The 18621-nt window shown below is 39.6% G+C and overlaps 1 protein-coding gene across 7 annotated transcripts in view; it reads right to left on the bottom strand.

The window, feature by feature from the left end:
• KHDRBS2 (KH RNA binding domain containing, signal transduction associated 2) overlaps positions 1–18621 on the bottom strand; it is a 430741-nt gene that overhangs the window by 58525 nt on the left and 353595 nt on the right. For all 7 annotated transcript variants that reach the window (XR_012763239.1, XR_012763238.1, XR_012763240.1 and 4 more), the window contains one exon: positions 12727–12809. Coding sequence is in view for 1 of the 7 variants with exons in the window: in XM_075414613.1 (XP_075270728.1) it covers positions 12727–12809 (83 nt within the window). In the remaining 6 variants the exon portion in view is untranslated. The remainder of the gene's footprint in view (positions 1–12726; positions 12810–18621) is intronic.

Below are 18621 nucleotides of genomic sequence, written 5' to 3'. Positions count from 1 at the left end.
CCATCACCCTCAGAGGGAAGAAGTTCTTCCTCATGTTCAGACGGAACTTCCTGTGCCTCAGTTTGTGCCCATTGCCCCTTGTCCTGTCACTGGGCACCACTGAAAAGAGCTTGGCCCCATCTTCCTCACACCCACCCTTCAGATATTTGTAAGCATTTATAAGGTCCCCTCGCAGCCTTCTCTTCTTCAGGCTGAACAAGCCCAGTTCCCTCAGCCTCTCCTCGTAGGGGAGATGTTCCAGTCCCCTCATCATCCTCGTAGCCCTCTGCTGGACTCTCTCCAGTAGCTCCTGATCTTTCTTGAACTGGGGAGCCCAGAACTGGACACAGTACTCCAGATGAGGCCTCACCAGGGCAGTGTAGAGGGGAAGGAGAACCTCCCTCGTCCTGCTGGCCACACTCTTCTTGATGCACCCCAGGATCCCATTGGCTTTCTTGGCAGCCAGGGCACACTGCTGGCTCATGGTTAACCTGTCGTCCACCAGGACGCCCAGGTCCCTCTCCGCAGAGCTGCTCTCCAGCAGGTCCACCCCAAGTCTGTACTGGTGTATGAGGTTGTTCCTCCCCAGGTGCAGGACCCTGCATTTACCTTTGTTGAACCTCATTAGGTTCCTCTCTACCTAGCTTTCCAGCCTGTCCAGGTCACGCTGAATGGCAGCACAGCCTTGTGGTGTATCTACCACACCTCCCAGTTTGGTGTCATCAGCAAACTTGCTGAGGGTACATTCTAACTCTTCATCCAGGTCGTTGATGAAGAAGTTAAACAAGACTGGGCTCAGTACTGACCCCTAACTGACTTCCACATTAGCCTTTGAAGAAGTAAAAATAATTCCTGAGAGACTTCTCTCTTTGTGTTGTGGCACTCAACAATGAATCAATATTGTGTTGTAAAGCTGGCACTCTTCGAAGAGGGATTCCCAGCCTTTGCCAGCCTGCAATCAGCATCTATACTTTAGACAGATACAGAGAAATGAAATTTTAGCACTCCTTATAGATATATCCCACTCTGGGTTAACTTCAGACAACAGATTCTTGAGTCAAGCAAACACTCCGGTTAATTCATAAGGATCTCTAAAGGTGGGATTCGATATTTTAGACAGCTCTCATTCTTTTTCACTTCCTCAAAGGGATCCTTTGAGGTCTTGGTCTCCTATCTCCCATTATCTCCCTCTTTCTCAATATCAATTCTGTCGAGTAATCCTCAGAGTTTACAAGTTTCAACACTGATAATTGATACAATCAAATACTCAGCTCCTGTGCTAACAGGAGCCTGTCTAACACTATTGCAGACATTTTATGTAAGACTGCATTTGTAACGCTTCTCTCTCCTACACGAGGGAGGGAGCCAGCACGATTTAACACATAGCTGGCCATGAAAGAAAAGCTATTTACACAAAGCAGTATGTTTCTCTTTGGAAGACAGGTGAGCAAGATTTGCATTCACATGAATTGCAATATATTAAATTTTTGTAAAATAATATTTCATGATATTTCATAGTGGAAATGTGTGAATAAAGAACTAATCCTCTTAGGAATCTGAAACTTACTGAAACATCTCTTTAACAGAGCATTATATCTACAGAAAGCAAGAGAAGTCTTTTGAATAACGGAACTTCATGTAGGATTCATCCCTAAATCAGAAATGTAGTCCTTTACCAAACAGATCTTTAGAACTAATGGAATAATACGGTGAACATTTTAGTGGATAAAGTCCCCCTTTTTCTGAAAGCTCAAGTTTGATTGTATCCACTATTTTTAACAGAGAATATCACAGAATATCACAGAATAGTAGGGGTTGGAAGGGACCTCTGTGGGTCATCTAGTCCAACACCCCTGCCGAAGCAGGGTCACCTACAGCAGGCTGCACAGGACCTTGTCCAGGCGGGTCTTGAATATCTCCAGAGAAGGAGACTCCACAACCTCCCTGGGCAGCCTGTTCCAGTGCTCCGTCACCCTCAGAGGGAAGAAGTTCTTCCTCATGTTCAGACGGAACTTCCTGTGCCTCAGTTTGTGCCCATTGCCCCTTGTCCTGTCACTGGGCACCACTGAAAAGAGCTTGGCCCCATCCTCCTGACACCCACCCTTCAGATATTTGTAGGCATTTATTAGGTCCCCTCGCAGCCTTCTCTTCTTCAGGCTGAAGAAGAATGTCTCCATCACAATACTCCCTGATTTAGTAGTTTAGAACATGCCTGAAGTTAAACTAGATCTCCTGTGTCTCCAGCCTTTTCCTATGTTTGATTTCATGCTACTGAAAATCTGAATTAAAAAATAAAATAAATAATGAAGCCAATGAAGTTATACAAGCATAAGAGTGGAGAGCCATCATAACTGCAAGACGACCTTGGATTCTGAACTTTTTGCAAAACCTGAAATAGAAACCCAGCTGGGGGTGTTGATTGATGAGAAGTTCAACATGACCTGTCAGTGTGCACTCACACCTCTGAAGTCCAACTGTGTCCTGCACTGCATCAAAACCAGCGTGGCCAGCAGGTTGAAGGAGGTGATTCTGCCCCTCTGCTCTGCTCTGGTGAGACCCCACCTGGAGTCTTGTGTCCAGCTCTGGAGCCCGGCGCACAGGAAAAACACGGACCTGTTGAAGCGGGTCCCGAGCAGGGCCACAAAAATGATCCAAGGGCTGGAGCATCTCTCCTGTGAGGAAAGGCTGAGAGAGTTGGGGCTGTTCAGCAGTGGGGAGACTTATAGCAGCCTTCCCGTACCTGAAGGGGGCCTACAAGAAAGCTGTTGAGAGACTTTTTACAAGGGCATGTAGGCATAGGACAAGGGGTAATGGTTTCAAGCTAGACGAAGGTAGATTTAGATTAGGTATCAGAAAAAAATTATTTTCTATGAGGGTGGTGAGGCACTGGAACAGGCTGCCCAGAGAAGTTGTGGATGCCCCTCCCTGGAAATGTTCAAGGCCAGGTTGGATGGGGCTTTGAGCAACCTGGTCCTGTGGAAAGTGTCCCTGCTCATGGCAGGGGGGTTGGAACTGGATGATCTTTAAGGTCCCTTCCAACCCAAACCATTCTATGATTTTATGCTTCTATGTTCTGCTATTTATTTTCTACAACCACAGACACATGGGGATTTATATTCAAATATTCTCCATTCTGCGGTGCTTGTCTCATAGACATAGAACTATGACCAAGTATGTCAGAATATAATACGAAATGTCTGCAGACACAGTATTTGCACAGGGAATGATACAGAATTTTAGGAATCCTACCCAGTGTTAGAGGAAAAACTTTTCTCTACTTCAGAGTAATTAAATTTGATTCCATTTTGCTCATTGAATCAAATAAATGAAAAGTGACATTTGAAAACAGTTTCTGATGATGAATGCCGTAAGTGGATTGCTGTGAAGATACATAAAATGTCATGTTCTAGGCTTCCCAGCTTGATTGATTTCAACAGGTTGGAAATAAAATGCAGGGAAATCTTTATTTATGAACAGGCGGATAGATGCACAAAGCCAAAATGAAATGTGAAAATGTATAAATATAACGCATACTAGTTAAAAAGTGAGAAAGTGCACAGTGGAGAAAATAATAACAAATATCCCATTTTAAAAAGAACCAGTCTAACCATTCTACCTATTGCATCTTGCATTATGTTTATGTCTATATATTTTACTACGCAATAATATTTTGATAGCGAGAGAGAAGTGAGTAAATGTCTGATCATATTACCAAAACATTTAACCAAGTGATAATCTACTAAATAAATTGATGATTATTCACAATCCTCTCCAGCCAACATTTTTAAACTAAGCACAAAATCCTTTCATTTAACTATGGATAGTCCTCTCCACAACTAGTCTGCAGGAAGTTTTTACAAAGTATGTAGTCAAAAACAGTGGGACTGATTGATTAAACAAAGGTATCTGATCATTGCTTTAAGCATTTACTAGATTCATTCTACATTCCAGGAAGGTCATTGACCTCTTTCAGTTTTCCTTTCAAATGCATCAGAACATATGAATCTTGGAAATGCCGTTTACTGAAGCTTGTTAGAAAGACATTAGGAAAGACAGCATGTGAATACAATTGTGGGTTTCTGAGTGGCAACTCTAAGTCTTTGTCTTCAGACTGTTCACAAATATTTGCTCCCTAGTTCCTTGTTATTCAATTAAACAGCCGAAGATCTTCTTTTTACCCTGAACATTTCTGCCATCTTTTTCTTGGAAATCCCTCCACATCATTATAGCTGGGGATTCAGCTGGAGGGAGGGTAGGTATCTGGACACCTCAGGGAACACTGAACTACACTACAAGTGGTAGGCACAAACATATTTGAGACAATGGCAAGAGACAGGAACTTACTAGAAGGCTGCCAGGCTTCCCCCCTCCTCCCCAAACGTCTGTCAGCAGGTAAGGAAACTGATATCTATCATTTGAAGACTGAATCCAGAAATAGGGATCAGAACTTACCTGCTATACAACAATGTTGTTACTATAGCAATGGTTTTCTCAAGTAACTGTTCTAATTAGATTTTGAGAAGTTTTAAAATTAAGTTTTCCTTCAAAAATTTATCAAAAAAGGTTCTGCACAAAATGGAATACAAGACTTATTTCTGTCATGCAGGTAGAAGCTTTTCAGGAGTTTTGACTGAAAGGTCTTGGAAGAATGCATAAGCTTTTCATTTGTACAAGTCTACCACGGTAACATGCTGATCAGCTATTTTGATTTCTTGACTTTACAGTGATGCTAATGAATTAATGCTGTAATATCACTTAAAAGGACAAGTGTGGCCTCTAAACTGGGTGGCTCCAAGACAGCTATCACATCCCTAAAAGCTATGAGCATTCTGAATGCTGCTGTTATCTGTCCCTTAGATCCACTGCAGCAGGCTTTTAGCAGTTCTTTCCTGCAGAATCATGGCAGACTTACTGACTCTTCTCATGACCACAGATGTCAGTGAGAAGATTCAAAAAACAGGTTTTGTCTTGTACTATTGTGATATGTACTCTGGCACTGTTGTAAAAAGTCTGCAACGATACTTGAAACTAAAAGGAGCATCTAAGATTATGCTTTACATGAGTTGGCCATAATATTAATTTCCTTTGTAGTGGCAAATAAAATTAATACAACTTCTCAGTCTCTTGATACGTTTTTAATCTAAGTTTTTTTTCCCCTAAGGAATTTTACCCCTTTTAAGCATAAGTAAGGAGACAGTCTAAAACAGAAAGTTCATCCAGTGCTGTATTGTACTGTATTATGCGATGTATGATAGTCTTCAGTTTGTGTACACTTGTGTATGTAGACGACAATGTGAAAAATTAAGATCTGATATGTTTATTATGAGATCATCTTGAAGGAATGGTCTACAATTATTTACTGTAATTTAACACAACATGAAAGACATATGAAAGCCAATACCCTACTCTATTAAAAATACTTGTAACTTTTTATTGCTTGAAACACCAGATTTATTTTAGTTAATTGCTCTTAAAAGGATTTCTGTCATTCATAAAAACCCCACAAATCAAGATGGAGTTTGAAAATGGGGTTACTTTCTTTTTTTTATAACTAAACAGTTTCCTTATTCCAATTAGATTATCCTGTGATGCTATATTTAAGTAAACCTAGTCTTGCATAAACAAAACGGGAGAAAGGTAACAGAAAATAGAAGGGACCTTAAGATGTCACTTAGGTCACTTCACCTACCTATAAGCACATCAGTTTATTTACATGATTCTTTACTGAAATTTCTCTAATGAGGTTTTAAAAGCTATGGTGATGGTGATTACCAAGGACTCTAGTCCTCTGCTACTATCCTTCACTCCCTCCTAATGTTAATACTGAATTTCTGTTACTGAAACATAGGGCCATCATTTTCTGCTGAATCCAAAAGGAGCTTGGAAAGAAGAACAGTCCATTGGGTAGGGTCCATCAAAGAAGATGTATGCCCAGCAGAACTATGTACTGCTGTCTTTACAAGTGAACTAGTCTGAAAGTGTTATTTCACTTGCAGCACTGTGTTTGTGAAGAACTTGTCTTTGGAAACAGATGTAGATACAAAGTCTTGATATCTGGAGGTCAAGCAAGGGTAACCAGAATGAACTGGTGCTCAGGCAAATACACACTGATGATGTAAATAATTCCTGGAGATTCAACTGGATAAAATATTCTTTGCTTTACTTCCTAAATAATTTTGCAGCATTTCTCTGCACTGGAGTGATTGTACTGTAAGCCACATAAGTGACATGGGCTGAACTGTGGTCCATGTTATATTTCTGCATATCAGATCAGAAATAAGTGATCCATAAATCCCCTGTACTAGCAGCCCACACTGCAGAAAAGGAGCTGTAGACACAAGCTGTACAGTAGATAGCATGAACTTACCAACAGAAACATAATAACCAGGAAAACAAAGTTTCTTTTCAAAGGTGATAACATCTCACATATTCAGTCTCAATGGTTGAATATGCTTTTGAAGTTTTCAGTGGGTCTGAGTCATTATAAGAATGTGAATGAGAATTTCAGAGGCTATTACAGGTTGAATTGATAGGTATTGCTATGAACATACAATTACTGGGATGCTACTACAGTGATACAATCCTAGCAACCATCTGCCATAGCAGGAAAGTGGTCATAGGCAGTATACATGCCATGAAACTTATTTTTGTCATTATATTTTTGTTTCTGGCACTGAGAAACTGGAGCCCAAAGGGACTTTGCACATGACAGCACAGCTATAGGTATGCACTACAGCTAATAATATTTTTTGAATTAAATATAATCCAGTTAGATGAAAACTATGCCTGTCAACTTGAAATTCTCTGATACTGCACCTTTCCCTTCTCTCTTCTTCAGTCCTCTAAGATAAATTCATATTGGCAGTTATTGAACACCATGTGTGTGAGTCTTCAGATCACGTAAAAACTTAGAATTTGTTTCAGACATATTAATGCCATATTTCTTTATTTTAAAATTTTGATTCTTCATTACCGTTAACTTCTTAGAGAGGAAGTTCAGAGATGCAATGACCTATAACATGCCTTTCTGGATTAGAAATAGGAGTTTGGTTGTTTGCTTAGCAGATGCAGGATGGGTTTGCAGTGTGTGCTTGACAGACTGAAAAGAAGTCATTGTCCCAAAACGATCTGCATACCACCATGGAATGCGTGTCCAGAGGACTGTTGCCTATAGCAATACGTAAAATATTTGCTAGATTAACAGTAAATATTTTCCCAAGAACTGCTTCAAGGCCCTAAAGTTGGGTTACTACCATTAGTGGGGCTGGGCCCAGGCAGGCAAGAGAAATGCCCTTTACCTGTGTCATCTTGCAGTCACAGCATAGATGAAGTTACATCATGAGAAGACCTGTGTCAGTGTGGGATGGCATCTGTAACAGTAATGTTTTGCACTATTATCATCTACGTTTTATCCCCAAATTATTTATTTTTCTTGTCAGTATGTTACAGGTTTTCTGATATTTGCAAGTCTATTTACAGCCTAGGACAGGAGTAACAGACTTTTCTTTTTTTACTAAGCACCCACTCAGCAACTCATTTTGCAGCTGAACTATGTTTTTAACAAAAGCAGACAGAACAAAAGACAGAAGAATAAGCCAACCAATCAGCCCTGAAAGCCATTGCCAATAGACCAATTACCTGTACACAAAACCCGTAACTGATTCATGTGTGAGTGTTCACGCCAGGCACTGTGGAATAGGGAAATTATATCAAACCCAATTTTTAAGCTTCATTGGAGTCATTGACTTCCTTTGCTTTTCCCTGCCAGGCACTATTGTTTACGTTACATACAGCTGGACAGGTTATGCACAAGTGGATTAAATAGAACATACCCTTCCTGGTTTGTCCTGTGACCAGTCAGTCAGTCCTAGATTTCCTTAGCATCTCTTCTGGCTGTGAGACATGGTACATTTGAAATGAAACTGTTGGTGCTGGCAAAGACACGAAGGTCAGTGGAGATGACTACGGAGGTGGTAGCAGAGCTGAAGATCGCTCTGCTGGCCATAACAGTTCTCAGCTAACTCATCAGCAACTGATCCACTTCCACAAAATTATTCTGTTGGTCTTGGCTGAGGAGTTTGGCCACACTTTGCATGTGGTACAGTCTGATCCCTTACCACCCTTTGAATAGCCAAAGAGGCAGATCTTGTAGATCCTCTCACAAAACTTTTCATCCTTTTCTCCCGGTGGTCTAGTGTTCTCAGCCCATGAATCCTGGACAGTAGTAGTGGTTCAACAGACTTAAAATTTCCTGCTGAGAAAATCAAAAAGTGTGTTATATAGGATATAATAGGATTCTCCTACATCTTCTGCATTACAGCTGAGTTTGAAATTGATATTTCTACCTTTTTGGAGTTCTGTTTTAAGACCTTGCTTGTTGCCCTGTAAAAATCACATTTATTTCTTTAAATCAATATCTGAGAGGGATGGGAAGGAAGGAGAATGGGAAGGGTTGTCCCCACATGTTCCAACACATTTTGAAGGTAAGAAGCCATTGACAATATCAGTGTGCTTAAACTGCTAAGAATCATCAAAAACCAGACAAGCAGCACACCTGTACAGGCCTGCACAGGAATGACATCTATCTTAGCAATGGAAATTGGGCAGCATCTGATAGAATGGCTCACAGGTGAGGGTTGAGTCTAGCTAAACACCTGTGCAGTGATAGCAACTTTGTTTAATGCCAGAATTCTGTTAGACAACCAGAATACTCTTCTCACAAGTCCTTAAGTAGCAAGGGTAAAGGGAGTGGAAAACTTAGATGGGTATTAACTGGTTGCTGAGATGAGATGCTGCTGTTTGAGAACATCAGGCTAATTCTTTCCCTTACCTCCCTTCTGCCCTTCACCATTGACACATGTGAACAGGCAATGGTGAGGAGCAGGGAAGGAAATCATATTCAGAAAGGGACTTTTACTTCTGAACAGTATGTCTAGGATTTATATTTTTAACCAAAGTTGCCAGGCTAGAGGTTCAGGCGGTAAATACAGCTGGAAGAAAGGGTTTGAGTGTTCTCTGCCCGACTTCCAAGTGCCTAGGGAGTAGTGTATAAACTTAACAACTACTGAGTATCTCTTGGTGTGTCTGGGCAGGCAGATGTACTTATCACTGAAAGTCGTTTTCACACTGTATGGAAGGGAGAGGAAGAGAGAGGAAAAATAGGTTTCATCGAGAAATTTGAAGTGCAGTGTAACATTCCCTATGGGAAGTATGTCAGATCTGATGTCTTTCCCTGCCCACTGAAACAGTTGTTTCCTTTTTCTCTTTGGCATCAGACAAATCTTTCATTCTAATGACCTTAAAAACTGTATTTTGACATCAGTATGAACAAATTTATAAAATGAGCAGGGTTTCTAAATGCCCTTGCTAAATCTGTAGTCTTTCATGGAATCTTGTAAATAATGGTTACAGACACAGCTGGAAAGGGCAGTCAGCTGTTCATTTAAATCTTTGTCCTGAGTTTCCATCCTGTGTTCCGGGTTGTCATTATGGGACAGGAATACGAGAAGGAAAAAAGGTGGTTTTAGAAATACAGCTTCTGTCAGTTAAAGCAAGACATGCCTCATGCAATATAGACTGTATTTGCCATAGCCCATAATTCTCTCCTTCCTAAAATAAGTCTCCCCAAACATAATGAGGTACAGGTGGCACTTACCATACTGAAGGTCCTGCTGTTCTCTTTTCTCAGGTTGCTTATTGTGTCCATTTCACAGTGCTCTTGCGATGCCTCTTAGCTCATCCAGCTACGCAGATTTATTGTGGGTTTCATTCCAGTCGGTCTGAGCCCGAGACTCTGTCTCTTCCACAAGTGACCCCATCCCCCTATTTTCAGCCTAAAAATCAGACTGCTGTCATGAAGGACAGAGCTCTCCATCTGGAAGGGTGGCAGTGGTAAAGTTCATTAGAGAAGGACCTATACAAAATGTATTGCTGGGCTTGCAACACTGTCCCTGACCTTTAGTACAAGTCTTCAGATAATTGTGCACAAAAGTACAGCATTTATCACTGCTTGCACCTGGATGGTCTTGGGGCTTGCTATTTTTAGTACTCTTTCCACTAAATCATAATACTATGTTGTAGCACAGTGGTGTATTTTGGTAGCATGCTTATTTTCTCTGCTGTTGCAGAGCCTAATTTATAAAAAAGTCTGAATCAGACCTCTCGGGCAATGAAAGACTAAGGGCCCCGAGAAGGAATATATATGGGCAGAAAGCCTCTATTGAGAAAATGGGAAGTAGATATAAGGTCTGGAAGAGAAAGGGATAGGTAACAGGAGTGGTGGTGGCAGGCTGCCCAAACACTACCTTCACTCTGCGCATTGGGTGAGTTGGGGAACAAGGCACGACTTACTGTGTGCTTAGCTCTAAAGCACACTGAATTCAGCTCGCGTTGAGACCACTGATCTCATCCCATCTGTCCGCGCTCCCTGCCCCAACACATTGTTCTGTCTGAAGCAATGAAGAGAGTAAGGCTTGGTCAACATGCCTGGTGAGACAGACAGTCAGACAAGAGTTTGCGCTTTCTCTAAGAATTTCCATACTGATTCCTTAGCCAGCCATAATAAGTGAGTGGAAACTCTGCCCCTAACGTGAGCAGAAATCGTGGCGCTCTGCAGTAAGCCACTAACCACAATTTTCTCTCATCTCATGCTTTAGAATTTCAGTCAATCCCTGCAGAGGGCAGTAATGACGTTTTTCTCACTAAGCACAGACATTGTCTACAAGTTTTTGTTACTTCTTTTCCTGTAAATCACACACTGGATGAGATGAGTAAGTACTTTGAAGCAGTACTACTTACTGTCTTTGTTAGGTGTGCACATGATATGTCTTGCTGATATGATTGAAATACACTAATAACCAAGATCTCGGATTGGGAGAAAACTTTTTGATAATACATCTAACCAAACATTTTGGTCATACTATTTCATTGTATTGTATTATTTTCACTCAGTAAGGAAGCATTTCTGTGAAGCTAAATGGCCAATAAGGGACAGAAATACAAATTACATATGTAATAGTTCTTTTGCTCCTTAAATCTTTCAGCTGAGAAGTGTGTTGTTCTGAAAGTGCTCTCTTTGAAATAAATAGACTACTTGTGGCATTCAGTGCCACTACACATGGATAAGTTTGACTGCATGTCCTGCCATATCTTACAAAAATAAATGTTTTAGTTGCAGGTTTGAAATAGATTAGGTATCCTGGACGTAGCACATGTTAGTAGAAAACAGATCTGATGACTAAACTTAATAGCGGTTTAATTGACAAAACTATGTGACTCTTTATAAGTTTTCTTTCTGGAGTCGAATTCTCACTGCCAGCTCCAGCTGGATCATAATACACTCCTCATAAACTTTATACATTTGTCATTTAGTTGCGTGGGACATCAGCTTGCAAAGAAATTACAGGTTAATTCAGATGATATAAAGCAACGTCATAGCAGAGAGATTTCCAACTAATTATTATTTCTACACCAGAGGCAATAACTCCTGTGACAATTCACTATTGTAGCAAAAGATCCGATGAATTATTTTAAAAAAAGTTGGAGTACATTTGACAGCAAGAATATTTCTCTACACAATGACATGATGGGTGCAGCTAGCAATGTATAATTACTTAAAAGTGTTGTTAAATTATACTTGATGGGGTTCACATTTAGGTGTGACCAAGCTTTTTAAATATACTTCATTGGTTATAAAATAATTACAAAGTGTTTTTTATCAGCTCAAGTGCCACTCACTACAGCAGTTCTTAAGCTGAAGGTAATTCTGACAGGCATTTTAATCAGCAAAGCATTCAACAAAAAAGATGGCTAAACAAAAAGCAAGTTAAAGGTCCTCTTGTCTTTGGAGTGAAGAACTCTTTACGTATACATCACTTTCTTGCCCAGAAGAACTCAGTTAAAATCTGTGTCTGTTCTTGCTAAAATTTCATTTGCTGTTCCACAGTCTTACAGGTACTCTTAGCAACCCATAAGAGCATTTTCTGAATAACTGGCTGAAGCACCCTTTTATCCTTCAGCTTAACTGTGAAAAAGATATCATTCCATATTGAATAAACATGGACCAGCCGTTGAAGTAATATATGAGCGTGTATGGCATATGAGTACACAAAAACTGATCATCTTTGTTGCGTCATTTTAGTGACAAATCATAAAAGATGTGAGTATAATTTTCCCCATTATTGCACACAGTAAGGACATAAAATAAATTTCAAAACTTGGTTGCTTTTATCAATCCTGAGAGTTGCTGAGAAAGTAAGTGACTGACAAAGGATAGTTTCAGCCTTACTTCAGGCATGCAATTCCCTTTTGGAGTTTACCTTGATGGTGGATGCCAACCAGTGGCAGGTATTTACCATCATAATCTTTTGTTTTAATTTCCTTCTGGTTTTGCCCAAAACATTGTGAAAGCCATAAATATGAGATGCCCTTGAAAAATTCGCACTAGTAAAGGAAAAAAAAATGCACAAACAAGTTCAGAATGACATCAGACAGGAAAACTATGTAATCACTTGCCTTTTTTAAAAAATATAATTTGCACAAATTTTAAAATATAGCTGCTTTCATTTTTTCTTCATTCATAATTCTGTATATGAACTCTGACTGCTGTTATTGCTTTTTGACAGCTTTTTAAAGTACTGTGAGATCTTGTAGAATTTAATGTGGAAAATAAAACAGGAAATTTACATGAAAAGCTAAGAGAAAAATAAGTGTTCTTTGAAAAACTAATGTAAAAGTACAAATGCTTACCTTTGTGTTTGGGTGGCATAACTGTTATCATATGCCTCATAGCTTGGATCATCATATTCACCCCCATATCCATCATCGTATCCCTAAGGGAAAAACAGAAGACCACAGCTTAGAAGAGTGATAAATCAAAACATATCATGAAGAGGTAAAAGTAACTTGCATCAACATATACATGCTAAGTTTGCCCATTATTCTGTAAAACATGCAGCCTTCTGACGAGAATAGTGAATTGTGAAGAACGACCTGTACGTTGCAAGGGTAAAGAAACCAGTTAATCATTTAAGAATTCAGCTTATTAATTGGTAAACAGTGGTGTATTGTCCAAACCACAGTGCTTCCGTAGGATCTATGTAGACTACTGATGAACAGTAATGAAAACAATAATTTCCTAGCAATTTGTTATATAAATGGTTCCATAAATACCTATAGGTGAAATGAACAAATGTCAGGAAAAATGTTGACTGTAGAACATTATTAAGAATGTTATTGTGATAAGATCATAATATTCAGTCTATTAAAAAAACCAAAACAAACAAACAATGAGAAACAATATTTGTGTGTGATTGTGAAGGAAGTAATGGATTATGATTTTTATAAATAACTCCACTGAGCACGTTTTCTTTCACTGAGCATCCCACTCTTTTTTAAGGTATGTTTTTCTGTGACAAGTGAATGAACACTTTAATACAGGTTCCTCCCACCTAACTCAAGGGTCCTAACTGAAGGGCTCAGACAAATCCTCAGTCTGCCTAAGCTAGAGACACACTTCAGAAGGTGGTTCAGCTCATCTAATGCCTGAATCTTCTGCTGAGGGACCCATGGGCAATTATGATCCTTTGTAGCTGCCTCTGAACCAAAGAGTGCTCAGGAAGCAGACAATAAATAAATTAAGACATAATCCAGAGGATGACTTCTGATATCTTCTTTTCAAAAGACAGGACAACAGAGTAGGCAAGAAATGCTGTATGGAAATACATTTTTTTTCTCTATGAATTTTGAGAGCCAGTATTTTTAGTTAAATAGAAACTAAACATTTCGTAGTCACAAGAAAATTTTCCTGTTATGGGAATTGCTAAAGGAAATAGGGGGCTTAAAGATCTTTGACTTAATATTAATTACAGCAGAAGGCAATTCCTTCCCCCCCCCCGATACATGCAAATTTTAGTTAGCTTGGGGTAGAAGGGACAGCATGAGGCAGCTCCAAAATAACAGCTGTCCAATAAACAATCACTCTGGTACACTATCATAACCACATAAAGTACCATGTTAGTTTCATACTTCATTATTTCTGCTAATTAAACTCCACAATGGTATTGAACTAGACTTCACTGGTACTCCCGACGGAAAGAAAACATTCAAAGGAGGAAGCATTCAGTTATGTCTCCTTAGGCCAAGCATATTAAGTTTGCCTGTCCTTCTGATTTCCTACCCAGCAGTGAAGGTGAGTGTGGATTTGAGGTGGGAGACTTCACGCCTGGGGTGCCGTGTGGCCTGAAGGAAGGATAGGACTTCGGATGGTGACTCCACTTCCCAGGCACCTGTGTCCTCTTGCAGTAAGGGAAAGCTTTTCTGGGCAGGAGGGAGAGTCTTGTATTGAGGCTGTGGAATGGCCTCTCCCAGGATCTGAAGTCCACACAAACCTCATCGTCTTTCATTTCAGCTGGAACTGCACCAGCTGGATTTGCCTTTGTTAGTATAAACTCCTAGCAAAAAGTACAGTTGAACACATATCCCTCCAGACTACAGTGATATATTTAACACTGTACAGCTAAATACACAATCTTGCTTCTGGGGACAGGATGAGAGAAAAAATGAACCACAGGAGACAGATGTTAGTCCCATCAATTAGTATGCTACTGGGTGGGATCCTGCTACTGTGAAGATGAGGGTGATGCAAGTTCCTTTACAAAGTCGAATAGCTAGAGGACAGACATTTCAGCATGCTTACCCACCATATGAGAGAACAGCAAAGGCAACAATTACAAATTAGCTCTCAGTTTCTTGATGCCTGAGGTGGATCAACGTTCAGCACCAGAAGGGCAGAGAACACTTGTTAATATTTGACACTTCTGTGGGTTCACGTTACAGATTTTTAACAGCCTCCCTAAAGGCTCAGAGCAGGTCAACATAGTGCAAATGGTTCAAGTGGAATGGTTGGAAAAGAGAGAGAGAGTAAGAAAGCACAATATATCTTTAATAATGTATTTTCCAGATGATGTTCTCTTATTTGTGTCAATCTGTATGAGAATTATCTTCTAATCCTACAGGTGAACTATTTATGTAAGGTACATACTAGCATTTTTTCAAAGTTTAATACCGCATATCGCACCCAGACACCCTTGTCCAAAAGCAGCCTTTAGTCATCTAGAATTGAGATTCAAAATAGCTCCTTTCATACCCTTGAAGTGCCTCAGACTCACTGAGCATTTTTCTTCTCTTTAACCTTCATTTCCCCAGAACCTACAACTTTGACGTTTGAAAGTATTTCTCGCATGCACATTTTGAGATGAGACACCCAGCCCCACGGAGACCCTCTTAAGATCCAGAAGCTCTGAGTTTGATGCCATTTAAATTCACATATGCTGGGCTCTGTGTGTGATGAGGAGGGTGCTCCCAAGAGCAGTTCTGTATAAATCCAGAGACCAGAACCCAGGATGCCCTCTCCAAATGCAGTGCAATCTCTTACTGGGCAATAGAGTCAGACTCCTTCATGCACTCGCTAGGTCTACTAATCCTCGTATTAAAACCAACCAAACAAAAAAACCTCATTAAATTTATAAATATTCTGTATATGTATGCTGACAGGAACAGAAAAGTCCTCTTAGAGAATCTAAGTTACTAGTGCTGCATCCTCACCTCACTGAAGGCAATAGGATTACTCATGCTGTCACTGTTCCAAGTACGACATTTTTTCTTCTGTAATTACTACAATTTTATTTATTTCACCAGAAATCTTCACATATATGTGTATAACACTTAGACCTTCCATTCTGTATGTAAGTTCTAACACCTGTTAATTGAGGTCTGTGCTTTTCAAGCAGAAATATCTCAGATAAAGTGACTTTGGGTCTGATCTGATCAATGTCCACCACTGGAGACTCCATTTGCACGCTCATCAGAATATTAGAAAACTTGTATGAAAAGCTGATAGGGTCAAGCCACCCAGTTTCATTGAAGTGGAACAAAATGCTTCCCTAAATCTTCAAAGTTCTTTGAGGAGGTTAATGAGGGTGCAGACAAGCAGGACCCAAGGGAAACAGGTTCCTTTGAACTCCAAAAAGATACCGTCCAAGGGACTGGGGTTGTTGCCTGTGAAGACTCTTTTCATAAGAAAAAGACCTTTTTACTTTGTATCAGGGAAAAGGAAAGTAAATCTTTCAATGACTAGGATTTGCTGTGGCCTTGCAGTGATACATCCTGAAACCGGAGATAAAGGGACAGAAATACACATCTGGAGCTGCAATGGGGCTAACAATGTTTATAAACAATTACGGATGATTTTGAAGAGTTTTGGTATAGTCCAGAGTTAAAAAATAACAAAAAAAAAAAAAAAAAAAAAGAAAAATTAAGGAGCATTTAAAAATACAGCTCAGTTCAAGAAAAGACTAATTTGAGAATGAGCATATTTAAGTATTTAACCAGTCTTTCCCCACACAACGCAGATAGGAAAAACTCTTAGAACAATCTCAGAATAGCACATGAAATTAGCATTGGGAACACTCACTTCAGAAGAAAATATCCACTACTCTACCACTGATAAAGAAAGTCAGTCGGGGAAAATGGGGTGTAGAAGAAAAAAGGGACATAATGGGAAAAAAGGCTTATATTCTACCACCTGAGACAAAGTTAAGTGTCAATTTGATTCAACATCCAAGATGTCATTGAGAAAGATTTATTTATTTAGATTTACTCAAGTCCCTTCCAAGTCTCAGAAACCGAAATAAATATTAGAAATACAAACAAAATAATAAGTATCATCAGTAAAAAGGGTATCACAATCTCATGCAATCTGATCTCTTTAAACATGAATTTCCTACTTAACATTAAAACCCTATTTCAAATAATAACAGCCCACACTCAAATGCACCAAGTTTAAATTACTTCATCCCTGAATAGCCTTCGAAAACAGCATTTTCACAGCGTGCTCTGAAAAATGTTATGTTTCAACTCTGGGAAACCAAGAAGGAAAATAATTCTAATACTTCTAATGAAAACTGCCCTACTCACAATATTTTACATATGTCCTGGTAATACATAATAAAATACATTGTAAGGAAGAACTAATTAGTTTTTTATAGAAGATAGCCCAACTCTTTCTAAACTAGCAAACTGCAAAATATCTAGACTTGCTTTAATTAAAAAAAGCAAAACACAAACAACAATAAGTCAAAGTGAGTTATGCAACTCTGTACTTTATTTAGCAAATATGTGAACAAGAAAAATGTCTGCAGCCAGAGATCCAGGGTAGCCCTGCTCTTTAGCTGCACCCAGCAGTACACAAAGATTAGTACTGTACCTCTGAGAAGGCGAGGGTATAAAAATCAACCTCTAATTGTTACTCTAAGTAAAACCAGTTGTTTCCCAGTAAAGAGGCCTTCGCATAGTTTCCACTATTTTCTTCTCATTGCTTCTGTAAATCTACAAATGCTGTCTCCCTCTCTTTTCTGTTAGGACTTGGCCACATCCATATTTTCTCACACACCCATATCACCTTAGCTTAGAAGGCTAAAAGCCAGTTGTCTACCACTAACCTAGCAGTAGATTCCCGTAAGAATCACAGGGTAGAAATCAAACATTTTTAGAGGGTAATTCATCCCACGAACTTCTGACACCTATTTGAGGACAAGCTGAATTGCTCTCTGAATGAGAACTTTCTTTCCAATGACTATAAACGGAGCCTGGGATGGATGTGTTAGCTAACTAACCTTTAGGTACGTAAGTTAGTCTGAAGGAATTTATTGCTCAAAGAAAGCTGAGCTTGTAAAAATCAGTGCTGCTAAGCTTAATTTTGAAGTGACCTGAGACCCAGAATGCAATCAGAGTGCTGTGAATGATGCATGGGGATGAGCGGGCATGTCAGAATAGCATCTCAAACAGACAGCACTCTGTTCAGAGAAGATCTCAGATAGACAGTCTGGCATGCAACTGACTACACACCTACAACTCAGGAAATGCTAACAACTGCAGGAAATCGTAAATCACACTCCCTTTACTGTACATGAAACACTGGAGAGAAAATGGAGAAATATATCTGGGAAGTTCTCCTTCCAGATGCATGACTCATGCCCTTGGCTAGTCACACCGCCTGTTTGGCTTAATGAATCTTAAAATTTTTCCTATGAAGAGCATTTAAGCTAATAAATCATGCCACAGAGAAATGCCAATTTTAACTGAAACTAAAACAGATCACAGCTATTATACTTGCACTAGTACTACCGTCACCTCCTCATCTACTTGTTCCTTTAAAAAAAGCGGCAGATAGCACCATCGTTGTGTGTTCATGACAACTCGTGAGTGCTGAGCTCGTTGTGCCTCTCTAGAGGGCTGTAAGGGGGAGGACTTGACTTCCATCACACTCACACTCACAAGTTTGGTGCTCAGTCTCAAGCCGTTCTAAGGTGGTGGGGGCAGCTCTGAGTAGATGTGAGGAACACATCTCAATATATTAATTTTATATAATTTAGACAAATGGCAATTTCTGTCTACTGACTACAAAGGGGGTAAAAACTGTAATTACTTTAGATTTGGATTATTCAGTGTTGAAAACCTGCACTTAGAGCAGATGGATCTCGCTGAAGTACCTGTGAAGTTAGTTTATTGCTGAGCAAGCATTCCTAGAACTGTAACTTCTGCCTAGAAACTGAAATTCTGACTAAATTACTCCGTAAGTACATA

Source organism: Opisthocomus hoazin, chromosome 2 (assembly GCF_030867145.1).
Source record: "Opisthocomus hoazin isolate bOpiHoa1 chromosome 2, bOpiHoa1.hap1, whole genome shotgun sequence".
Lineage (NCBI taxonomy): Eukaryota > Metazoa > Chordata > Aves > Opisthocomiformes > Opisthocomidae > Opisthocomus > Opisthocomus hoazin.
The sequence above is the reverse complement of the archived record's forward strand: the minus strand, read 5'-3'. Positions and strand labels throughout refer to the sequence as shown.